This window comes from Bicyclus anynana, chromosome 13, assembly GCF_947172395.1.
Source record: "Bicyclus anynana chromosome 13, ilBicAnyn1.1, whole genome shotgun sequence".
NCBI classification, from domain to species: Eukaryota; Metazoa; Arthropoda; class Insecta; order Lepidoptera; family Nymphalidae; genus Bicyclus; species Bicyclus anynana.
This window is the reverse complement of record NC_069095.1, coordinates 13,083,374-13,110,279: the sequence shown is the minus strand read 5'-3', so window position 1 is coordinate 13,110,279 and position 26,906 is coordinate 13,083,374. Positions and strand designations below refer to the sequence as shown.

The window sequence follows — 26,906 nt, the reverse complement described above, 5'->3', positions numbered from 1 at the left end:
TTGATTGAACGCGCTAATCAAATGAACTACTGGACCGATTTAAAAAATTCTTTCAGTGTTAGATAGCCCATTTATCGAGGAAGGCTATAGGCTATATATTATCCCCGTATTCCTACGGGAACGGGAACCACGCGGGTAAAACCGCGCGGCGTCAGCTAGTTCGATCTATAAGGATGGCTGGCCCTGTAGTGTGCCGTTACATAGGGTGACAATGATGATTTTATAACTTAAATGAAATCTACTTTAAATATAATATAACCTTATAAAACTATAAAGTTGTTAATTACAAAATTACACCGTTGTTTTTCTTTTATGTGTTGGCGTGTCTATCTGTGACTTAAAAAACAATGGAAAAAATAAATTACTACAAAAAAAATGTTGAAATTTTGTCAATGAAACATGATATTGGATGTGTATTGTATTAGGTTAAAAACAGTTAAATAATTCCGTTGGTATAAATAAAGCTTTAAAATACAGTAGATAAATCTTCTTCTTACTTAGTTTTCCGTGTAAAAGGTTTATTGAATTGCGTGAATTAACCAAACGCTCGAGAGCTAACTGAGATCATTCGGACCCCTTGTGAATTATAAACGATGGGCTTTAACTTTATTATTAACAGAGAGTCCGTAGATTATCTCTGCATTTTCTATTTTCTTACGATTTTCTATTAACTCACTTAAACTTTTCTTTTAAAACACTTTAGTTTATGAAGTAATTTTGTAAGATAAATGCGAAGAGAAAGTTTGTAAAAGAAGCATTACATTGTAATACATTAGCTTTTTTTTATTCTTTACAAGTTAGCCTTTGACTACAATCTCACCTGATGGTAAGTGATGATGCAATCTAAGATGGAAACGGACTAAATTGTTAGGAGGATGACAATCCACAACCCTTTCGGTTTCTACAAGAAAACGTACCGGAAAGCTGAATCGCTTTTACGGTACGTCTTTGTCGGTAGGATGGTAACTAGCCACGGCCGAAGCCTCCCACCAGCCAGACAAGGACCAATTAAAAAAATCTCAATCGGTCTAGCCGGGGATCGAACCCAGGACCTCCGTCTTGAAAGTCCACCGCACATACCACTGCGCCACGGAGGTCTCTTTCCTTCCACTCTGCCAGTGATCATTAGTTTCTCTAAATTCTCCTTCTCTCCTGGCAATGTGGCCCCAGTTCTCGCGGGTCGTCTGAAGACACGTGGTGGACAGTGTCTTTGAGATGTTAAGTTGTTTCAACACCAATGCTTTGGTACTGTCCACGGAATACGGAATATTCACCTCCAGAACCACATCTCGAAAGCGATAGAAGATAGAAAACAGTAGGTAATAAACTGTAATCTGTAAATGAATAATCCTGATTGTTATCGTAATTATAATGAATGCAATTCATAGCGAGTGGCGAACGCTGTTGAAATTGAGTTATACCGGCGTGGACAATTAATTGGTTTAAATTTAACATTCAGAGAGTTACGGGGACAATTCCCAAGAGTACAAATATGCTGCAGTAATAGAGATGCTGATATTTTTTTATTCTTTACAAGTTAGTCCTTGACTACAATCTCACCTGATGGTAAGTGATGATGCAATCTAAGATGTAAGCGGGCTAACGTGTTAGGAGGAGGATGAAAATCCACACCCCTTTCGGTTTCTACACGACATCGTATCGGAACGCTAAATCGCTTGCGGGAAGGTCTTTGCCAGGAGGGTGGTAACTAGACACGGCCGAAGCCTCCAGCCAGACCTGGACCAAGAAAACCTTAATCGGCCCAGCCAGGGATTGAACCCAGGACCTCCGTCTTGTAAATCCACGCCACAGAGTCCGTCAAAATTTATTAGATTTAAAGGCCATGATTTATTTTAAACAAGAAGACGCCCCGCATTTCAACGGCGTAGTTCCCGTTCCCGTAAGAATACGAGAATAAAATATAGCCTATGACTAATTTTAGAATTTAAACTATCGTGAGTGTTATTCATATTAATTAATTATAAAACAAGGCTAAAACTCACGTGGTACTTATTAGGTCGAAGTATGCCCCGACTATTATCGAACCCATACGGGGTCATGAGCTGGTTCTTGCAACGCGGCTCGATCCAAACTCTTGTTTGTACAGTTCAGATCCAGTTTAGATCGTGCCGCGTTGCAAGAACCAGCTTACGACTAAGGGCCCCGTATGGGTTCGAAACTAGTCGGGGCGTACTCCGACCTAATACCACGTGAGTTTTAGCCTTGTTTTGTAATCAATCTTACGACTAATGGAAAAAGAATTTTTAAAATCCGTTCACAGCCTATAGCTACACAAACTTTACCTCTTTATAATATTAGTAAATCGACTCCACTCGACTCTATCTCTATCTACATCTATCTAAAGTAACGTAACATATTTTCCGTTTTTCCGAAATCCCCTGTATTTGAGATGCAATTCAATCGCCCCCTTCAACTCGAATCCTCGTAACAGTACAGAGGCCTTTTGTCGGCTCTATCCAGTTCTGACCAGTCCTAACCGATTTAATCCGGATCGAGTGTACTAAGAATATTTTAAATGAAACATTAACTTGGAGTAGAGTAGATCCTCGACGTTAAAGATAAGCGTTCTAAAATGAGATTAACTCAACAGTTGGTTGGACAACAAAATTAGCAATTCGGAAACTAGAATGTAGAAACTTTGGCAATGCTTTTTATACATTCACTAGCTCGCGGAGTTTCCGTTCCCGTGGGGGTAAAATAAAACCTATAACACTCGAAATAACGTTGCTTTGTATTGGTAAATAAATTTTTCAATATCTCAAAATTCAAAAAAATTCAAAATTCATTTATTTCAAGTAGGCTCTGAGAAGATACCGGCAAGAAACTCAACAGTTGCTCTTTTTAAAATAAATCATACAATATTTTAATTTACAATTGATGACAACATTACACTTTCTTATAGTTTTACTTCCTTTTTTACTGTGTGAAGGTGGAAACTGATCCAATGGCCTCCAAGAACCTTTATCGTTAAGGAACTCATCAATAGTGTAGTAACCTCGACTAAGTAAATATTTTTTAACACATTGCTTAAAGTTGTGCATTGGCAAGTCCATCACAGTCTTGGGGATCTTGTTATAGAAGAGTACACCCAAACCCACAAAAGATTTTTTAGTAGATCTGCTTAGTAGATCCAGATCCACATCAAACTAGATTGGGAGCCGACCTTTATTTACTGTTTTCATTTAAAATGATACATGACGGACCAAGCAGATTTTCCACCTGATGGTAAGTGGAATACTATCGCCTATAAACAGAGTAAGACTCCGCAGGACTCTTATCACTAGAAAAATGTCTAGAATCCTGAAATTTTGCTGCGCCGCCCCATGCCATAATACCTACTCGTATATGCACCAATTCTATCGCACTTACGTAGTAAAAATAACTCTGTATGAAATGCAAAAGTTCGGCCCGTAAACACTCGATCATATCCGATAGGAGCCTCGCTGAAAGCAGTTTCTACCGGTTACATCCGGTTCAGTTAACGGAAAAATATTTTATTGAGTGCTAGAGCTAAACGAACTTTGTGTGGTACTTGTTTTGCGTAGAGCCGAGTTAGTAACATAGGGAAGTTTAATTTTGAAGCTTCTAAAAGTACCTAATGCCAGTGATGAATTTGATACGTGAAAAAAAGGAATGAAAATGAGTAGAGAGAGTAACAAGTGCGTTACTTAACTTAGTTCCGTCAACACTCGAAGACATGAGATGGATCGATTACCTTTCTGTAAGCAGTTTTATCTGGTTATATCCGGTTCAGTTAATTGAAATATATCTTATTCAGTGCTAAGCTATAGCGCTAATCGTGTAGATCCAAGTTGGTAATATAGGAAAGTTTAATTTTAAGCTTCTATAATCTAAAGGCACGTAACGCCACATTGGTGAATTTGCTGAAATAATGGAATGAAAATAAGAAGATAGAGTAACAAGGGCGTTCAGCTCAGTTTCATCAATACTCGATAATATGAAATGGATCGATTACCTTTCTGTAAGCAGTTTTATCTGGTTATATCCGGTTTAATTGACGGAAAAATATTTTATCGAGAGCTAAGTTATAGCGCTAATCGAACTTTAAGTGGTACTTGCTTTGTGTAGAGCCAAGTTAGTAATATAGGAAAGATTAATTTTAAGCTTCTAAACTCTAAAGGCACGTAACGCTACATTGATGAATTTGTTGAAATAATGGAATGAAAATGAGAAGAGAGAGTAACAAGTGCGCTACATAGCTCAGTTTCATCAATACTCGATGATATGAGATGGATCGATTCCCTTTCTGTAAGCAGTTTTATCTGGTTATATCCGGTTCAGTTAACGGAAAAATATTTTATTGAATGCTATTCAGCGCTAACCGAACTTATGGTGTTCGCTTTTGCGTAAAGCGGACTTAGTTGCTTAACGAAGTTAAAATGTTAAAGCCTTTATAGGTAACTAGCGGACGCCCGCGACTTCGTTAGCGTGAAATTTAGTTTTTCTCAAATCTCGGGAAACCATGGATTTCGGGCTAAAAAGTAGCCTATGTGTTAATCCAGAGTAAAATCCATTTTCATTCCAAGCCAAGCAATTTTAGCCAAATCGCTTCAGTAGTAGCGGCGTTAAAGAGTAACAAACATCCATACAAACTTTCGCGTTTATAATATTATTTAGGAAGTAGAATGCCAAGCAGTTAAGTACCTACTGAAAAATAGACAAGAGAGAAATGAAAATGTTATGTTACTAGGCAAGCTACTGATAACTTTTTCCATCTCAGTTGGATACTTCCATGGTTATTATCGACTCAAATTCTAGTTGACCCAAAAACTCAATAAGTTTCATTAATCTCGAACTTTATTTGAAACACCATACCTGAACGAGCTACTCGTAGCTATGGGAGCTACGAAGCAATTTAGTAATCTAGTTACTTAATATTAAACGTCGAATAATTTCGACTGCAATCATCGTAAATGTCGATCCGCTGCCATACTCCCTTAGTACGAATTGCATTCGCAAGTGTTGAAAGTTTTCCTAAAACGAGGACGTGAGAGTTAGTATAATTTAGTTATTATTGAATTTTATAGAAGAAAAGTCTTATGAAACTTGTTCAAAAGGAATTTAAAAAGGTTTTATAAAAGTAGTTTGTCTATTTGTTACAGTAACAGTCAGATATTGGATAGAATGATTTTTTTTTACATTATTAATAGGTCCCGACTGTTTCCTAATTGCTTTCTACACTTCTGGACTGAGCTTGTTTTTTTTCTTTTTTGTTTTTTTATACTTTATGCAGTCGGGTTTTTTTATTTGTTTAATTAATTAATTTATTCATACATATATTTCAATCCACAATTTAACTATTCGAAATACAAACGTAAAACATAACGTTTTACGGCCAGTTTCTTCATCGTAAGTAACAATCAAAGTAACGTCATAAAGCAAAAGTGAGGGTCTTAATCACGGAAAAATAAAGTCTTCTTTACTACTTACTACTTTTACTATTACTTAACTGAAATTTGAAACTGGCTGTTAGTGTAAGTATTTATAATTAAAATGATCAACTAACGAACTCGTGCTAGCGGTGGGAGCCCGTACGTATAATTAAATGAATCTCTTTCCGTAATGGTCGCTGCTCGTTTTAATTACGCGCGAACATGAAATCGGTCTGAAAATGTATTTACACGTATTTATACGCGCCGGGAGATGTGGGAAATATTGACGCGGTCTTTGCTCTCCGGATGATAATGTTTAATCATATTAACTTGTGCAAGTACCCTCGGAACTTAGAAAATGTTTTTCTACTCTTTCTTATCTTAAAATTAAAATTATAATTAATTGAAATCCACATACATGTGTGAATTTAAATTGTAGCATTATTTTGTAATAAGTATTAGATATGCTTGTACCTAGTATAAAGACACGCGTTAAAAGATATCGTGGACTTTTTTATTGATTCAAACTTTGTTTTGTGAAATTATTATTAGTAAAAACTCTATGCTGACATGTATCATTATCATTGTCGGCTTATTTAAACGGCACTGCAGGGCCAAGCCTCCTTCCCTCTTTATATGAGAGGGTAAGGTGACATTGCTTGATTCTGTAATGATCACCGGGACCAACAACTGTACGTGCCTTCCAAGGCACTTGACTGTGACACCATCAACTTCCCAAGGCTACTAAAGGGAACTTCTTCGAAGAAAGAAAAACTTAACATTAGGAAATATTAAGCTTTTCTAGGACCTCCATCCAATCTAATACCGCATAGCCTAATCGCTAGGCAAACTTAACAGCTTTTTATATAGTCTGCAGCTGTACCTATCCTAGGCCGCATAGCCTAATCACTAGTCAAACTTAACAGCTTTTTTGTATAGCTTTAACTTAATATTAAAGTCCTAATATAGGACCTTAATATTTCCTGACCTCCATCCAATCTAATACCGCATAGCCTAATCGCTCGACAAACGTAACAGCTTTTTTGTATATCCAGCTGTAACTACCCCAGGCCTCAATAAACAGACTGACGGTGGAATGCACGTCGCGTGCCCGCGCGCAGTTAGCGCCCGCAGTCGCGCCGCGCTGTGCCGCTCGATACGCCGCACTGCGCCATGCACCGGACATGCCATGCTGCATGCACACAGCATTGCTTACAAGCTGCGATTTCGGTGTTTTACACTCGTCGACGAACTTTTCGCCTATAACACGTCTGATTAACGTGAACTTCATGTTTAAGGGATTCATTTAACAATCCATATTCAGACCGCAAAAGGATTGACGCTTTCGAGATGTGGTGTTGGAGGAAAATGCTCCGGATTCCATGAACTACATTTCGGACTAACGCATCTATACTTGCCCAACTCAAAGTTAAAATTAGACTCTCCACCATATGCCTCAAACGTATTTTAGAGTACTTCGGACACATTGCCAGGAAAGACGGAGATAATCTGGAAAAATTAGTTATTACTGGCAAGGTGGAAGGAAAAAGATCGCGGGGGCGCAGCCCGATGCGTTGGTCCGACCAGGTCCGCACTACACTCGAGTCCACAATTTACGATGCTGTTCGCGTAGCCGTAGATAGGAAAGAATGGCATACCATCCTAAAGACAAAATTTAGTCATATTTGTTTACACGGTCAGATCTTTTTAGCGCACTTTTATGTCGAGTCTTTTCATTCACTTCACTGAATTTTCACATTCACAACATTTGTAAGCGGCTTTAGGATAGATTTATAAAGATTTATATTTTTATTTACATAAACAATGCGGAGCCTGTGTAACTGTGTATTGACAGGAGAACGGTGGCGCCCTCACTCAGTGACAGTTTTAGTTTATTGTAGTCTGACATTTGTTGCATATTAATTTGTATTGTGTAATTTGACATTCATTCATTTCTGACAACTGTAGTATTGACATAATATTAATTTGTGTACGCTGTGTTAACCTATAATTAGCTGTGCAATAACTACTCATATATTTATTTCAATGTAAATCTTTAACATGTGAAATTGTAATAGCTGTTGGTTATCCTAATAAAATAAATAAATAAATAAAGACAAGGATTAGAGATGGAGGTGGTCACGACCCTCACACATGAGGAATACGACTTACGGTGGATTCAGCTCACTGTTGCACTGAGTACGAGTCTCCGTTCAGAAACGAGAGGGGTTAGGCTTTAGGGTTCATTTACACGAGCGGCAAATCTACCGACAACCGCAGACGACTGCAGTCGGCGACATCTCGGCGGCACTGAACTTATAGATTTTGAGTACAGAGATTTACAGACCAGCCAACCACGAGCTTGGACTAGACATCAACGATTTATTTTATACGAAAAGTGCTTGGAGGCCATTGGATCAGCTTCCACCTTCACACAAAAAGTAAAACTATCAGAAATTGTAATGTTATCATCAATTGTAAATTATAACACTGTATGATTTTTTTGATAGAGCAACTGTTGAATTTCTTGCCGGTTTCTTCTCAGCAGGACCTGCCTTCCGAACTTGGTAGAATCTTTATAAATAGTCACCTGACGTGTCAAAAGTGCTTGTAAACTGAGCCTACTTGAAATAGGTGATTTTCAATTAACTTTTTTCCCTCTAACCTTTATTAAAGGTTCAAAATACAAAATTCATTTATTTCAAGTAGGCTCAGTTTACAAGCACTTTTGACACGTCAGTTGACTATTTGTAAAGATTCTACCACCGGTTCGGAAGGCAGGCTCTGCTGAGAAGATACCGGCAAGAAACTCAACAGTTGCTCTTTTGAAAAAGTCATACAGTATTATAATTTACAATTGATAACAATTAAATTACAATTTCTTATAGTTTTATTTCCTGTGTGAAGGTGGAAGCTGATCCAATGGCCTCCAAGCACCTTTTTTAAAGGTTTAAAAAAGTACTGTAACGTAAAAAGTAGGCACAAAAACCCATAGATATACTCTAAGGCAGAGTTGAACCTCTATTTTATTCGATAGCATTTCAGTACGAGTATCTATCGATCCGGTCGTCAGTCCGTCAGTGTCACTCACTGCCCCCCTGGTGATGCATCATGCATGAACTGAATGGGACATTCACTTCGCTAAAACTCTACTGATATTGTTTATTGGTAGCTTCAGTTCTACATCCATCTATAAGCAAATTCAAAAAGAGACAGATTTTGAAAATAATTTCTTTTGTTCAAAGGGTATTGTAATGTACACGCACACACTAGTGATTTACTTTATGACTAATTTGATCACATAATTAATTTCGTTCACTTAATTGAATACTGTATCTACTTAGTTCCCTATCGCTATCGCTGTAATACTAGAATAAGCCCAACATCACGTGAGGCTTGTATTTATACACTCGTTCTTCAATAGTTGGTATATTGACACATCAAACTGACAGACAGACTGCATCCGGCTGTCAGAATATTGATACCATCCGGTAATAACACTGAATTTTGTCATGTACAGTCTACAGGCTGTTGACATGCAGTCCTATATACTACAGGCATCAATTTATTTATCTATCTAAAGCTATTTATTATGACGATCAGTTAAAGGATCTAACTAAAATTTTCAATTTTTAATATTGTTTATAAATAGTCAAAAAAAGGTCTAACCACAGAATAGGTACAAAATCACTAACTAAGACAAGGCGCGGTTGTCTAGAAAATTCTTAATAACTCATACATTGAAGGTATTTAAATTGTATGAAACATAGACGCCGAAAGATCATAGGTACTCTTTTATTGATATGATATAGTTAACATTTTAATATATACTTCTCATCTAAAAATAGAAAAAGTCTGCAAGTACTGTTCAGACGGACTGTTCTTAATAAGAGGATAAGAAGTAGGTATAAGAAAACTTATTTATATTAATGTAGTATACCTACATACAAATCTCCCTTACATCGATAACGCTGTCAATCGGAATCCGTTCAGTAATTTATCAAATAACTCCTCACCTGCCAACCGCTACATTACTTGCCACAAATATATGATTTTCCCGATTTTCCCGCCCTTTTCCCGATTTATTGCGCATAAATCCACTCCAGCCTAGAACGAGTTTCCAAAACTTTCGACGGTTTCACTCGACTCAAAGAAACTTCTGCACTGCGGTAAAAAAACAATTTCAAAACAAACGTTCTATATGAGGAAGTTTGAAAAAAGCTATCATGAAATTAAGAACAAAGTTAGTTTGAAAATCGAACTTATTCTCTACTTAATGAGTTATGAAAATTGTAACTTTGTATATTCAGAGATTATTTATATTTAAAATCAAGCATGAAACTCTTATTAATTTTAATCATAAATTGTGGTAGTTGGATTAACTTTTAACAATTTTAAACATTAGGTACGGGGATAGGGCGTCTTGCAACACAGGTTTTTTAACCCACATTATCAATAATCTAATTCCTCCACCTATCATAATGTGGAGAAAAATAAATAAAATATCTATTTCAAGCTTTAGTTATTTATTTATTTTTATAATAATTTATTAGTTTATTTTTATAATTATCTAAGTAGTTTTAATATTATTTAAAATAAACCTTCTATTACGTACCCACAAGCAATTTGCTTAAAGCTGTTGCAACTGAATGCACAATAGTGATAAAAAAATCTTGAAAATGTGCAGTTGCTAAATAAAAAAAATAAAATTCACAGTAAAGTCTTCGGTTTTATCACATTTGTATAAATTATTATTACCTAATGTAGCTTCGGATCACGAAGTCCTAGGTTCGAACCTGCCCCTGTAGCCATGCGGCAGGACGATTCTCTTTCTACGATCGCAAACGCTTCGAAAAGTAGAAAAATGTATGGGAATGACAGATCTTGATCACGTGACCTGTCGATAGCTAATGTCATTCCCGTACATTTTTCTAGTTTTTAAAGCGTTTACAGGGGCTGATCCTGTAGTAGGCCAATAAAATATCGTCAATATGATGATGAGGATGAAGATGGTGATGATTCGACAACTCATTTCGTTTTCGAGTACTACAAACTTTTATGGTAGGGGTAATGGTATCTCACGGTCGTGATTATGCGAGTAGGCGTGATTTATTATTTTACATTTACATAATTTATGTTGTTTTGTGTCTTATCATAGTAATATAATACGCTGAAAATGGAGGGGATACCAACCAGCTCCTTAGTAATATTTTGATGTGTGAGCAACCCTGAGACGAATACTGAGATTTTTCATTGAAGAAAAATGAGCTTGATTTCTAACAGCCTGACCTGTTCTGATTATAAGCCAGTTTTAACGGCCTCTCCCTTTAGGATCATTCCTATATGGCATTAGGGGGATATGGATTGTAGACCCACCACGCTGCTTTTATGAGGGTTGGCGGGATGAGGGTGATAATGTTAAATTAAAAGCCAGTATCAAATGTTAATGATAGTGTCCGGGATCGATGGTTAACGTGCTCTGCGAGGCACGGGGATGGAACACCTTAAACTTCCCAAGTCCCTTCCCACGTACTGAAATCTTACAAGAAAAACAATAATCAGTAGCTATTTCATGACCCGACCCAGGATAAGAACCTAGGACCTCGAGATCCAAAGGCATATACCACAGGACCAACGAGGCAGGCCTCAACTGCTACTGCTAAAATAAATTAATATATTTTTATTTCTCCGAGAATCCCCAGGTTTTTTTAATAAACAACATTTATTGTACCAAGTGGCCCTAAAAGAGGCTTTATTAAAATACACAAGACTTCGATAACGAAAAATCATAATCGCAAATTCATCGCAAGCCGAGACACGGGGTTTAACAACTCTAAGCTGATATTTTACTGACAATTTCTTAGAAAAAAGCTAAATAATTCATAACTCATTCCAGACCTCGAATCCAGACCTCTACAACCTGCTAAAACACTAATCTCGGTAAGCAAATAAACAACAATATAAAACTAATACATTCCCAGCTTTTGAATGAAGTATTCTTGAGCTGGGAGCTAAAACAAATAAAAACAGCAGCGTGGAAACTAGCTGACATCGCGGCCAAGTGGAAAATGGAAATGGTCGTAAACAAGCCGCCACCGGCTGCTTATTTGTTTCACTTTCATTCTTATTTTGTTCGCCATTTTCTATTACAGTTACTAGTTTGTTTTACTGAAATAGATACCTACGGACTACGGTAGTTTTTTATGTTGTTTAAGCCAGCACTTTGCTACAATCAAGGTAAGCGATGATGCAGCCTATGGTGGAACGCGATAGGCTAGAAGATGCCTATTCACTCTTGACTTGAAGATTCCCACGTAGGGAAAATGGAAGGTGCGAAGGGCATTCCAGAACTGCCCTGTACGAATCGGGAACCAGACGCTTTAAACGAGTTAAATGATGTCCTCATCCATAGCATATAGATGCAGGTTACTGCGATGCCGGTCAGTTCAATGATAATACAGTGAAGAAGGAATTAGATCGAAAAGTTCCTGGACGATTTTCGGCGATGCTCCAAGGTTTGCATTTTCGTCTATGGATGATGTTTAGGGTTTGAGTCTTGTCATGGGCCAGATGAACTTAACATTACGAGCACCTGCCAGAATGACACAGTGGCAATTCCGTCCGTGTTTTGAGAGGAAAAAACCTTTTTTTTACTGGGAAATCTATGGGATATCTAACTCTTTATTTCTCTTCTGACCATTGTGGTTCGCATTTGTGCCACTCTTTGCTCGCTGACATGCGAACGACAAGGTTTTGCATATTAAATTCCTGTACTACATGGATCTCTATTTAGACATCTGCACAATCCGGATCAAAGAGACCATACCTCGTAAGTCCTCCCAATTAATAATAGCACTATCAAATACTACCAAACATAAAATCTATAAAATGAGTTTTTCGCGTTAGATATTTTGTATTTCCTAGAACCGAAGCATAGGTAGTAACTTAGTCTCTGCTTACACACGGTGTGTACTTGAATTCACAGTTCAACCCTTTCAGAGCTAGACGCGCAGGCCTTTGTGCGAGCCCCGGGGCCTTTAAAGCCTGTAATTAAGAGCTTGGGACACGTACGTAAGACTGCACACGTTTTCAGTGATTTAACCCTTGGCTAGACTGTGTGATGGGTGAAGTTTCTATGTAAGATTTACTTTTCATCCAACCAAGATTAATGGGGGTTATAGGTATGTAATGGTACACACATCAGCAAGCCTAGCATGCGACCATGTGAAGAGAAATAGACAAATTATCGTCCAAAGGCGGCGTAGTTGTCCTAGTCCCATTTCTATCCTATCGCAATGTTATAGATAGCGGTATTTCGGGTTGCACCGCTATTGGTTGTCAATTTGTCTACTTCTCCACACGAGATATATCGTTGGTCGCATGTTAGGCATACTGGTGCTATCATGCAGCCTATGATAAAAGCGCGCTTGCTTAGAAAGACTTCAACTGTATAATGTTTTCAACATATTTTGAGAATTGCTGATTTTCGGATAAAGGGTCCAATGTAGGCGTAAGGTTATTGATGAATTCCTTTGTTATTGTTTTAGGAGGGTATTCTTGCACGAGAACAACAACAAAATAGCAATGAATAAAGCCACAACAAAGGTACAATTGTAACTCCCACGTTTTAATTAAAATGTATCTTTACTTTGAAAATTTTGAATAAATATTTGTGGCTACTTATTTAAAATTCTCATTTTGCGTATCTAACTGTTTGAACAGTCTCAATGAATAATTGATTTGCTTGCGAAAAACCGATGAATCTACATAACCTACTACAAAATAGGTAAGTACATACTATATAGTACCTACTGAAGAAACAAATGAAAATTATAAGAGTTAACAACTCCTGATATTTCTTTCAATATTTCTCTATTATTTTTTTTTAAATATTCTAAACTAACATACGCCCTGTGTATTCACCCTCTTAGTTCTCGTTCCCGGGAATATGGGGACAGAATTGTCTGTGTACGAGTACCTACTTATTGAAGATGTATGTGAAAGAATTTTTAAAATCAATCGAGTAGTTTTTAAGTTTAATCGTAAAAAACATCATCAAATCTTTATATTAGAACTCTTTACTTTCGAATATCTCTTTATATTATTAGGTAGTCTCCGCACCACGAAAGAAGTCCCGCGACTACAACCTGAACTAAACTTGACAGCGCTTTACACAAATGACAATAAGTGGCTTTTCAGTTGTGTGCATTTTAAGAAATTAAATATCACGTGTCTCAAACGGTGAAGGAAAAACATCGTGATGAAACCTGCACACCGGAGAATTTTGTTAATTCTCTGCGTGTGTGAAGTCTGCCAATCCGCATTGGGCCAACGTGGTGGACTAATGGCCTAATCCCTCTCATTCTGAGAGGAGACTCGAGCTTAGCAGTGAGCCTGAAAGCAAAAAAAGTGAACCTGAAAAAACACCTTTTTCGCATGAGGGGTTAAAAACCAAGTCTCAGGCGGCAGGTATTCAAACGACTGAATGTATACAATTATACATTCAGTCGTTTGAATATCAACAGAAACAGAAAAAGAAGCGCGACACACCCCGCTCGAAGGACTTTGAATAATTTAACGGGAGTACCTTTTTGTGGAGCGTGTGAGACATAAAGCCTTCTAACCCGCGGCTGCAGCTCCAAGTGGCTTTTACAACAGATTATGTTGTATAAACCTTGTATAAAGGCTCTGTAAAGGCGTGCCATTTGAATTTCTGCAAAATTACGGGAACCTTGTATGTGAGTTACCAAGTGTATACATACAAGATTTGATGCTAAATTATTTTAGCGTAGTACGTTAACGCATTTGCAAACTGAGCTTTATTATTATATTAATTAAGCTATATTTACTAGTTCAATAAACCCGAGGCATATAAGGTGTTAAGTCTTATGTATTAGTTAATACACTGGCAACCAAATCATTATTTGGTAATGGAGGGGAAAGGAAGGACGTTATCTCCTTCAAAGATTACTAATTCAATCAACCCGAGGCATATAACTATAAGGTGTTAAGTCTAATGTATTTGTTAATACACTGGCTACCAAATCATTATTTGGTAATGGAGGGGGAAGGGGGGAGGGTATCTCATTCAAAGATATCAGACTTCCCAGAAACTTATCCACTAAATTCCCTCGGTGGCCACCCTCAGTACATTTTTGGCAGGCTCCGTCACCTTAAACTCATTGGTGCCTCCATTGCACTACGCATCTTTTTTTTTTTCATTCTTTACAAGTTAGCCCTTGACTACAATCTCACCTGATGGTAAGTGACGATGCAGTCTAAGATGGAAGCGGGCTAACTTGTTAGGAGGAGGATGAAAATCCACACCCCTTTCGGTTTCTACACGGCATCGTACCGGAACGTTAAATCGCTTGGCGGTACGTCTTTGTCGGTAGGGTGGTAACTAGCCACGGCCGAAGCCCAATTTGTAAATCCACCGCGCATACCACTGAACCACGGAGGCCATCATAGTCTAGTGCAGGTAGTGACCATCATTCCATAATAAAAATTTTAATAAAAAAAATACAACCGACTTCAAAACCTAAAAACGTACCCACTAAACTAAAAAGCGAAAAATAACATCATAATATGTTCTACCTGCTGATCAGTATGAAGGCGGTGCTAAGCCGGTGATGTATTAATTCAAGCCATGTGAGCATATCTTTAGATTTAGATTTTGCAGACAGTGTTGTTTCATGTGGTCCTGTCAGAAGTGGCTTAAATTAAGACAACACCGGCTAAGCACCGCCTTCATACTGATCAGCAGGTAGAACATATTATGATGTTATTTTTCGCTTTTTAGTTTAGTGGGTACGTTTTTAGGTTTTGAAGTCGGTTGTATTTTTTTTATTAAAATTTTTATTATTTTTCAATTTTTAGTGTAAAATTTCATATCAAACGAATACATCAGACCCCTAATGACAGTCACAACCCATCTTGGTACAAAATTCTCAGCAAAACAAATTAATCAAGCCCAAGCACAAGGTAGCTACCGTAAACCGTCAAAGGGTTCCCTTCATTGACCTTGGTCTTCATCATCAGACCCCTAATAACAGACACAACTCATCTAGGTAGAAAGTTCTCAGCAATACGAATTAATCAAGGCCAAACACAATGTAGTTACTGTAAACTGTTAAGGAGTTCCCTTAATTGTCCTTGGTCTTCATCACCAAACCCCTAAATGACAGTCACAACCTATCTATGTGGAAAGTTCTCATTAATACAAATTAATCAAGCCCAAACACAAGGTAACTGCTGTAAATCGCCAAGGAGTTCCCTCGTCTGTTTTATGACTCCATCATCAGATCGATTTTAAACCTTCATGAAATTGTAGTGCTTAAAAGTACTAAATGGAAAAGTATACGAACACACTAGACACCCATATAATTTTCGAAAGTTCCCCTCAATTTCTCCAGGATTCCATCATCAGATCTTGTCATGATAGCAATGGGACCAAATGGGGACTATACCGTTTCAAACAAAAAAAGAATTTTTGAAATCGGTCCAGGCGACTTTGAGTAATCGGTGTACATACATAAAAAAAAAAAAAAAAAAAAAAATACCGACCGAATTGAGAACCTCCTCCTTTTTGAAGTCGGTTAATAAACCATGCCTAAACACCTGAACGCAGTATTGCTGTTCGGCACCAGAAATAATCATGGTATCAGATAATTAATATGAATCATTATGTTTAAAAAATTTTCTCTAAAGACGAAAATGTAGGCTACATTTTCATCATATTATAATAGATACAGAAGATTGTTATAAAAATCCTTCACGTCTTTTATCCTTAATTGTTATATTTCTGGAGAGCTCGAGAGTTCTCAGTCCCTTTGTGCGAACATCGAGCCCACGCGGCTGGCCCTTAACAAAAGGCTCTTCGTCAAAATCCTCAAAGGCCCTTTGGTGGTGTCATCATTTATTTTTTGTAAATTGGTCACGGCGACTTCGTTAGTTGTCTTCATCAGTTCTTTGTTTAAGAGTTGTATGTAGAGCATATTGTGACGGATTTTTGAAAACGAAAACTTGCGTAGGGTAGGAGAAGGGTAGGGATAGGGTCAGTGTAAGGTAGGGGTAGGGTACGGGTAGGGTAGTAAGTGCACATTACTCAAAGCGAAGTTTGATCGGGTTTGCTGGTAGTCTTTTGAATATAACATACGTATAGCAAATTTTTAAATTTATATTTAATATTCGAAAAAATAATATCTGAGTCGTAGCCTACCTAGCGGTGAGGTGGCGGAGGTGGTATTTTATTTTAGAGGTCAGTTGGAATCCTATTTTCAGAGCAACATGTATTCATATTAAAAAAATGTTAAGTCAGAGTTCTTAAAGTTGAGTACGATTTTTTAGGAAATTTTTCTCTTCCTTATAAACCGATTTCGCCGAAATTTGGATTGGAGATAGATTATGTTCTGAATTAGCACAAAGCCTACTTTTTAAACCGAAAAATGTTATTTCCTCGAGATTTGCGAACACAGTCGCGTGCATCCTAGATTATGATATGAATTAATTTAAATTAAATAAAAGCCGTGATAACCCAGTGGATATGACCTCTGCCTCCGATTCCGGAAGGTGTGGGTTCGAATCCTGTTTTTCTTAATTCTTTTCATTTGACCAGCGTGGTAGACTATGTCCTATTCATATGGCCTAACCACTCTCATTCTGAGAGGAGAGTCGTGCTCATCAGTGAGCTGAATATAGGTTGATAATGAATGAATGAATGAAATTCACATTTGTGCCCTGAAGCAGGTAAATCTGTAGTATGAACGAAAAAGGTAGGAATAGGAAAAATATCGGATAACCAATTACCGACCCCAAAACCAAGGCTATAATCAATATATGGCTGAATATTTAACGTGTCCTAGCGAACGGTGGAAACATCGATCGCGTGTGATGCGATGCAGTTTTTATATCTACTTATTTTTTAACTAACAAAACCAAAAATGAGTTTCTCAATTCGTCGCGTATGTATTTTTTTAATGTTTGTTATCTCATAACTTAGTCATGTGCTAACCAATTTTAATTTTTTTTTTTCAAAGAGATCGGATCTGATTCTACTTCCAGATTGTTTTTTTTTTAATTTTCATGTAAATCGGTTTAGTAACTTTGTGTTAACCGTCTTTGAAGTAAATTCCATTTTAATGTTAAAAAGATTTATCTTACTAAGATAACCAGCCACCACAAAATTTCAACATAACTTGGTCTTATCATATCGTCCTTGTAACATTCTTCAAATAAAGCATAGGCTTTATTTCATTTAAATTATCTGAAGCTGGAGCATTGTCTGAAGCAACATTATTATAGATGTTTCTATCTGTGACAACTTGTGCTCTCTCATTAGCACAAGGTATTTCTTGATCTGGTTGAATTCATAGAGTTTGACTAATGAAGGTAGAGACTAAAATCGCCCGCCAAATTAAAAAAGAATCGAAGTTAATTCTCAAAATTATAGTGCAAAAATGAAAACTGAGTTATAAACAAAAAAAAAACATTTATACAAATTAAGAAAACGCATGTTTTTCAATTTGTTTAAATGATTTTTTAAATTTGGCGGGCGATTTCAGGCTCAACATTCATTAGCCAAACTCTACTAGTAGAACTATTGTGAACAACCACAGTACATGCCATAGTACTTATTAAGTTATCTATAAGTACCATAGATATAAGTGTACAAGCCACTAGTGAGAAGATCTATTAACATACTCGTACGTTTATAGAATAATTGGAGCAATCAAACACGAACTTACGTAGGTATACAGTAGGCGACGAACTTTGGGTCCGTTCTGAGCGTGGAGTGTAGCCACGCGGTACGCCGCACGTACAAAAACATCCCAGCGGAGTTATACTATTGGCGCAGTTAGGCGTGTTGCAACTTCAGAATGGACTAGAAGTTTTAGTAACACTATTAAATGTCTTTTCTCTTGTTCTGGAGTACTACATAGTATCATATTTCTATTTTATTTATCTTATCTTTTCATTTTAGTTACACTATTTTAATTACTGTTTTTTGGTGTCTGTATTGTGTGAGTGTCAATTAAGCAATTTATCTTTAATTCTGTCTCTAAGTTCGGCGCATACTATACGATACGAACCGGTATTATTACGAGCATTGTTATCTGCCGGCGGCCCTAGTCGCCCACTCCGCGGCGTAGTTTGCTCAGTGTTTCTCTACCTGCGCCCGCCGCGCGTGCCCCATCCTCGCCCGCTGCGTACGCCGACGCTTCGCCGCCATGTTGACGCTGCTGCTGGCGGCGGGCGCGCTGCTCGCGCTGTATCTGTTCGGCAAGCGTAACTTCTCGTACTGGCGGCGGCGCGGCGTGGCGCACGACCCGCCGCTGGCCTTCTTCGGCAACAACGCGCGCAACTACTTCATGCGCAGGAGCATCACCGAGCTGGCCGTGGAGCTGTACCGGCGCTACCCGACCGAGCGCGTCGTGGGCTTCTACCGCGCCAACCGCCCCGAGCTGCTGCTGCGCGACCCCGCGCTCGCGCGCCGCGTGCTCGCCACCGACTTCGCACACTTCCACCGGCGGGGCATGACGCCGCAGCACCGCCCGCCCGAGCCGCTGCTGCGCAACCTGTTCTTCGCGGACGGCGACCTGTGGCGGCTGCTGCGCCAGCACATGACGCCCACCTTCACCAGCGGCAAGCTGAAGGCGATGTTCCCGCTCGTCGTGGAGCGCGCCGAGAAGCTGCAGGCGCGCGCGCTGGCGGCGGCCGGCGGCGAGACCGATGCGCGGGACCTCATGGCGCGCTACACGACCGACTTCATCGGCGCCTGCGGGTTCGGCCTCGACACCGACGCGCTGAGCGACGACGACTCGGCCTTCCGCCGCCTCGGCGCGCGCATCTTCCGCGTCGGCCTCTTCGAGATACTCGTGCTGGTGCTGCGCGACCTGTTCCCGGCGCTGTTCGGCGGCCTCAGGGTGCTGTGGCCCATCGAGAAGGACTTCCGGCGCCTCGTCGACGACGTGCTGCGGCGGCGCGCCGGCGAGCCGTCCGGCCGGCACGACTTCATCGACCAGCTGCTCGAGTGCCGCAAGAAGGGGCTCGTGGAAATCGATTCCATCGAGCGGCCGCCGGAGCGCGTGCGCCTGGAGCTCGACGACGAGATCGTGGCGGCGCAGGTGTTCGTGTTCTTCGTGGCCGGCTTCGAGACGTCGTCCTCGGCGACCAGCATGACGCTGCATCTGCTGGCGCACCACCCCGCCGCGCAGCGCCGCGCGCAGGCCGAGGTGGACGCGGTGCTGGCGCGCCACGGCGGCCGCCTCAGCTACGACGCCGTCAAGGAGATGACGTACCTGGAGTGGACGCTCATGGAGGGCATGCGCCTGTTCCCGTCGCTCGGCTTCCTCATGCGCGAGTGCGCGCGCGCGTACACGTTCGAGGAGCTGGGGCTGACGGTGGACGCGGGCGTGCGCGTGATGGTGCCGCTGCAGGCGCTGCACACCGACCCGCAGTACTGGGAGCAGCCCGACGAGTTCCGGCCGGAGCGGCACGAGCCGGCGCGGCAGGGCCCGCACTACAAGCTGGCGTTCCTGCCGTTCGGCGGCGGGCCGCGCGCCTGCATCGGCGAGCGGCTGGGGCTCATGCAGTCGCTGGCGGGGCTGGCGGCCGTGCTGGCGCGCTGCACCGTGCGGCCGGCGCCGGGCGCCCCCCGTCACCCGCGCGTCGACCCCCTGTCGGGCGTGGTGCAGGGCGTGCGCGGCGGCCTGCCTCTGCTGTTCGAGGAGCGAACGCCGGCCGCCAGTTAATGGTTCGTTGGTGTAACTATTCATTCGCAGTGAAGCCGTTCGGAGGGACGTTGTGAACTCTGTTTTCGTTTGTATAGTATTGAAACTTGATATTATCAGGTTTTAATGAATTATGTAGCAAGTAATTCTTTTGGACGTTTTAAAGCGGATTTGATTTTTTTTTTCAAATAAATTGGACCTGTAGCCATATGGCACGATGATTTTTGCAGCGTTTGCGATAGTAGTAAGAGATCGATGTGCCACATCACTACAGGTATTAAAATCTCTTCTGATATAATTGTAAAGATTTTTTTACCAATATTCAATTATTTAAAAAAAAAACAACCGACTTCAAAACATTAACGTACCCACGAAACTAAATAGGGAAATATAACATTATAATATTTTCTACCTATTGATCACTTTGGAGGAGGTGCTAAGCCAGTGATCTTTTAATTCAAGGCGATTTTTCAGTAACGACTAAAATCAACAACACACGCGCTTGGCACCGACTTCAAAGTGATCAATAGGTAGAAAAACGTCATCTAGTCCTTTCAACAATAAATAAAGTTCCATTTACAAACATTGTGAATTTTTATTATGATATGGATTTTATTTAAAAGTCATAAACAAGTAATACAGATAACATACAAACATACAGATACATTACAGATATTATAGATTACAGATATTTAAGGTCAAAGTTCGTAAATTCTTTAGATCGCACTGTACATAATATTTATCTTACTAATACTGTTTGTTTGTTTGTTTGTCTAAGAGCGCTAATGTAACTCGTTAAGCTCATTTTTTGTGTAGGTATAGCCCGCTAGACTAAGTAAGTATACTATAGCTTGGCAAGTTTTTTTTTTTATTCTTTACAAGTGAGCCCTTGACTATCTCACCTGATGGTGAGCGCAGTCTAACATGGAAACGGGCTAACTTGTTAGGAGGAGGATGAAAATCCACACTCCTTTCGTTTTGTTGATGACACTTCCATCATATGCGAGCGACGGGGGGATATGCCTGCGCGGTCGTGCGCGCGGGGCAGAAGGAAGGACTGTGCGGGTATGAAATCGTGCGCGCGGGACATCGTTACCCCCTCCCGCGCTGAACATCGGGAGTGTTAGGAACGAATTTGGCAAGCTATAATTGTCATACCAATTCCTAACACAGTCTTTATGCGAATAGTTGGAAGGGGACAGTAATAGGAATTTGTCATAATTAAAAGATATGGCAAATATTCTTTAAAAGTAAGAAATCACTCTAAGCGGCTTCCCACTAGTTGGTCTAACAGATTAGATTACACTGTGCACGAATATTGAACCGAAAATCACAATCAACATTCATCTAACATTCAACTAGCGTTCAATGTATCCATTTTTATATTTTTGTCTACAATTTCTAATAACTCAAATAAATGTAAGGTAAATCTAACATAATAAAGGGATAGCTCTTAAATGTTATTTTTATCTTTAGTTTATACTGTGTTTTTTATGTTTATTTTATTTTAGTTTAATTCTGTTAATAATGTAATTGTGTGATAGATCCATATCTGTATTCATAAACGCACATCTAAATCAGTTTTTTCCCTAATTAGTCTAATTAACCTATTTATTATTCTTTTAATTCATTTAATGTATCTATTCGAGTACTAAATTACGTATGTTGAGGTAACCTATAAGTGGGTCTATGACACAACAACTTCACTAATCTATGTTTTGTAAAACTCAATTTTTATTGCCATAACCTGTTAGTACCCTCAGACCAATTATTGTATAGGTATTTGACGGCCTCCGTAGCGCAGTGGTGTGCGCGGTGGATTTACAAGACGGAGGTCCTGGGTTCGATCCCCGGCTGGGCAGATTGAGATTTTCTTAATTTGTCCAGGTCTGGCTGGTGGGAGGCTTCGGCCGTGGCTAGTTACCACCCTACCGGCAAAGACATACCGCCAAGCGATTTAGCGTTCCGGTACGATGCTGTGTAGAAACCGAAAGGGGTGTGGATTTTCATCCTCCTCCTAACAAGTTAGCCCGCTTCCATCTTAGACTGCATCATCACTTACCATCAGGTGAGATTGTAGTCAAGGGCTAACTTGTAAAGAATAAAAAAAAAAAAAAAAAAAAAAAAAAAAAAAAAAAAAAAAAAAAAAAAAAAAATAGGACCTGCCTCGTTAGACGTTACTTTTCTGTCAAAGTATATGATCAACTATCTAATGCGATTATAAAAACTGTCTCTATAGTATCGATGTTAAATAATTGTAATCGTGTTCGTCGGTTAAAAAGCTCCGTAAAAATAATTTTTGTGTAATTGAATTGTGTAAAAAACGGGCGAAAACTTATAGTTTAGTATAAGATGTATGCAAAATCTGAACTTGTTTTCCTCAGAAAACGACAGACAATTTTGCTCGTGACTATGAGTGCGATACAGGTCCTTCTATAATTGGTCTGAGTTGGTACCCTATAAAAATAAATAAATAAATAATAATTTCCATGCAAATCTTACAACACCTCGGTAACGCCCTAGAAGTAGGTGCTCACACAAAATGCCCTACATTCAACTCTTAGCGCCAAGTAAATACCAGGCTGACATTTGAAAAGGCTTACAGGAATGTCAGTAATGTGGGTTGGTCCCTTAGATTAACTCTAGGACACTCCCCGACCCAAGTCCACTTGCTAACAGCCCTTTCACACTGACGTAGGCGTTTGATATTCTTATGTCAAGCCGTTAGCGCTGCAGGCATGTGAGATTACTTGACCGTCGACAAAGTAACGACTGTCTGGGTTAAAAGCTACTTTACACTTTTTGTAATTTCCTTTTGCTAATAAGTCTGGCGTATATATATTGTTTGTTATGTTAATAATCGACAGACAGACGTTCCGCTAGATGGTAAGTGGAAAACCGTTTATGATTATCATCATATCAGCCGATTGACGTCCACTGCATAGGCCTTTTGTAGGGACTTCCAAACATCACGATACTGAGCCACCTGCATCCAGCGAATCCATATGACTCGCTTGATGTCGTCAGTCCTCTTGGTGCGGGGTCGACCAACACTGCGCTTTCTAGTGCGGGGTCGCCATTACACAAAAAACTTTATTCACTGCTGCCTGAAACAGTGATCTGGTAACTCATATTCGACTAATATCATAAACGCATAAAACCGTGGTTTCCTGAGATTTGCGAAAACTGTTGATTTTGATGATATGAATGTTTGTTACTCTTTTATGCCTCGATCACTGAACAGAATTAGCTGAGATTTGGTATTTAGATATATTATAGCATGGATTAACACATAGGGTACTTTTTATCCCGGATTTTTGAAAAACACAATTGCACGCGGACGAAGTCCCAGGCGTCCGCTAGTTAGAAATACTATAATTAGAACCATTGCCGTAAGTTGTTGAGATTTCATTGCATTTTGTTGTTATACGAGATCCTATAGGTGTAGAATAATATGAAAATGTTGTTAGTTGTAGCTAGCTGCATGTATAGAATGACATTTGCGTCGGTGTGAGTCAGTGAACCGTGGACGCTAATTAGCAGACCGGGGTCACTGCATGGCTGAGCCGTGAACAAATCCACTCCTATTGTGCTATGCACTACGTACGTATAACTATGCTTTAAACATTCAATAGAAACAGGCGTTAAGTGCATGATACAATAAATCTAATACTAGCCGTGTTTCGAAGTTTTACAATCGTATATTCCTTTCGTGTTATCTATACTAATATTATAAGGCTGAAGAGTTTGTTTGTTTGTTTGTTTGATTGAACGCGCTAATCTCAGGAACTACTGGTCCGATTTTAAAAATTCTTTCAGTATTAGATAGCCCAATTATCGAGGAAGGCTATAGGCTATATATTATCCCTATATTCTTACTGGAACGGGAACCACGCGGGTGAAACCGCGCGTTGTCAGCTAGTATAGGGATATAAGTCAGTTATGTTACATATCATAAAAGTAAAAGGTAAGTATATAAATATTTTTAGGATTGTTATTCATTGAAGATTATAATAAGTATCACTTTCCCATATCTCTCTGTATATCTAAACTAAATAAATGCGAAAGGTCATTCATTCATCACGATATCTCAAAAGCCAATTGACGTACAAAAATGAAATTTGCCAGGGAGGTAGCTTATAGTTAGTAGACGTCCGCTAAGAACGAATTTTACAAAAGGGCCGGATTAAGGAGGTGTAAGGGGTAATCTCTGTATCTAATGAACTGATTTTGGAAATTCATTTACCACTGGAAAACCACGTTATTTGTATTTGTTATAACTCACGGGAACGGGAACTACGCAGGTGAATCCGCGGATAGTACTTTCTACAACACTTATACTTTGTAGGCTGTAAACCGTAATTGAGGGTTATTTTTAACTAAGTGGGTACTTAATCCTCCGCTGAGCGAATTAAAACAATTGTAAAATTAAGAACAAAATAATTAGGCACTAAGGAAATTACTCGAACAATTAATCACAAAAACAATTAGCACTACGCCAGTTTTCTTTGGACAAACAAAAATTTTCGCAGCTTTTTTCGCAGTTTTTCCTAAATTAAGTGGGACGGAGAAAAACGAGGCTATTTTAAAACGGAAAATAAAAGTCTGTGAGAACGCGGATCGGGTTTTCAGGGAAATTATCAGTCTTCAGCCATTTTTAATTTATACAGGGTGTTCATTAGAGAGTAACCAACTATTACTAGTAGCCAATTATTACTAATACGAAAACACATTTAATACCAAAGAAAAACGTAATTTATTAACTGAATTAATTCTAACTGTCAACTATACATTGCCATACATTCTATAACATATTTATGTCGTCATTTTTTTATATAACATAGCTCAGTTCTATAATAGAACGTTTGACCAAGGCTGCTCTGGTAGAATCGTGCCAGGTTTGGCTGGGCGGGCAGAATTTCGAGCAAATAAGGGGAGTTTTAACTAGTTTAAAAGTACGTACTTAACCCTATATCCATCGATCACAAGTCCGGGACATCGCTTAATGTTATTCTCTGCCAGTCGAGGGATTATTGATAAAATTCTTGGTGGGAAGCGTTATACCCGGTACGCTTTCATTCAACGGTTGATGTTTAGCCCTTCAAATACGCTACTGATATCAACCCGTCTTCACCAATTACTATTAATACTTATTACCCCGTTACTCGTATAATATAGTGAACTATCTCGTTCTATTACTTTGCATCGACATACTTTGCAATTCTTCAATGAAAAAAAAAACTCACCGATCGGTGATTCCTTCCTCATATTAATTAAGTTAAGTTTTAACAATATTATTTTGTTTCTTGTTCTTTATTTGACTGTTTACATGTTTATAGTGAGTGTTGTGTGCACTTGTCATAGTGTACTGTAGTGTACATTAATATATAAGCCATGATAATTATTGGCTCTTTACTAAACATCCTGTATATTACGCAAAGGGTCGATGTAATTTTACACTGCAAATATTGTTTTATTTACTTTCAGAGAAAAGTTTTCACAGAATACTGCTTATTTTACGTGCAAATTTTTACCTTAGTTTGCTTTAACTTTAACCAAATTTAGCTGGAATAACGAATTTTGTATCAGTTTTGGCTACTATTTTTGTGTCTACCTTTTATTATGATGGAAAAAAATGTTAATCTTATGATTGCCTCATATCATTATCTTTACTAGCGGATGAACGTGACTTCGTCTGCGTAGAATTCACAAATACCGCGGGAACCACGGTTTTTTCCGGTATAAAAAGTGTTATTAAAGCGTATGTGTTAATCCAGGGTATTGTCTATTTTGCCTTATCTTTTAAATTTCAGCCAAATCGATTCAGTAGTTGCAGCGTTAAAGAGTAACAAACATCCATACAAACTTTCGCGTTTATAATACTAGTAGGATTATAGTATTGGCGGACTAAGTACTCGTAGATGTTCCATCTTATGGTACGTAAACTACCACCTATACTCTAACTAGAGAACGCCCGTTCGCCCTTAGACCTCTTTAATCCGGCCCTTTTGCAAAATTTTTTCTTCCTATAATCCGAAGGAACGGTCTCAGGGTTTACGAAGTCATGAGCGTTCGCTAGTTACATAGCTAAGAAAATCAGTTTACTCTTTAAAAAAACTATATAAAGCTACGACAAAATATAACGCCAGATCACGAAATAACCCACTCGTCTATTCAAATTAAAAGTGGCTTTTACTGTGAACGCTTTGAAAACAGTTTATTAGGGGCGTGGAAACCTTTTTACACTGTGTTTCGGGAGTGCGTCCCTCCATGGCGACATAATACAGCACTCACAGCCTTTGTGTGCCTCGAGAGATAATAATGTGAGCGATAGAGTGACTTAACAAGAAATAAGACGTTCTACTTTTTATATACGTCCTCATACTCGTGTAAAACTGTCGTAGAGATTCACTTTGCATTTCATATTTACGCTACCATTGTCTCTGAGCATAATAATAATGTGTGCTTTGGTGACTTAACAAGAAATAAGACGTTCTACTTTTTATATACGTCCTCATACTTGTGTAAAACTGTCGTAGAGATTCACTTTGCATATCATATTTGCGCTACCATTGTCTCTGAGTACAATAATAATGTGTGCTTTGGTGACTTAACAAGAAATAAGACGTTCTACTTTTTATATACGTCCTCACACTCGTGTAAAACTGTCGTAGAGATTCACTTTGCATTTCATATTTACGCTACCATTGTCTCTGAGTATAATAATAATGTGTGCTTTGGTGACTTAACAAGAAATAAG

At 39.0% G+C, this 26,906-nt stretch overlaps 2 protein-coding genes across 2 annotated transcripts in view; one reads left to right on the top strand and one right to left on the bottom strand.

Annotated features, from left to right (window-relative positions):
• LOC112044477 (uncharacterized) overlaps positions 1-26,906 on the bottom strand; it is a 188,925-nt gene that overhangs the window by 39,194 nt on the left and 122,825 nt on the right. The window lies entirely within an intron of this gene.
• LOC112044479 (cytochrome P450 6B6-like) lies at positions 18,514-20,728 on the top strand. The gene has a single exon (XM_024080347.2). The coding sequence runs from the start codon at positions 18,644-18,646 to the stop codon at positions 20,165-20,167; it is 1,524 nt and encodes a 507-aa protein (XP_023936115.1). The 5' UTR covers positions 18,514-18,643; the 3' UTR covers positions 20,168-20,728.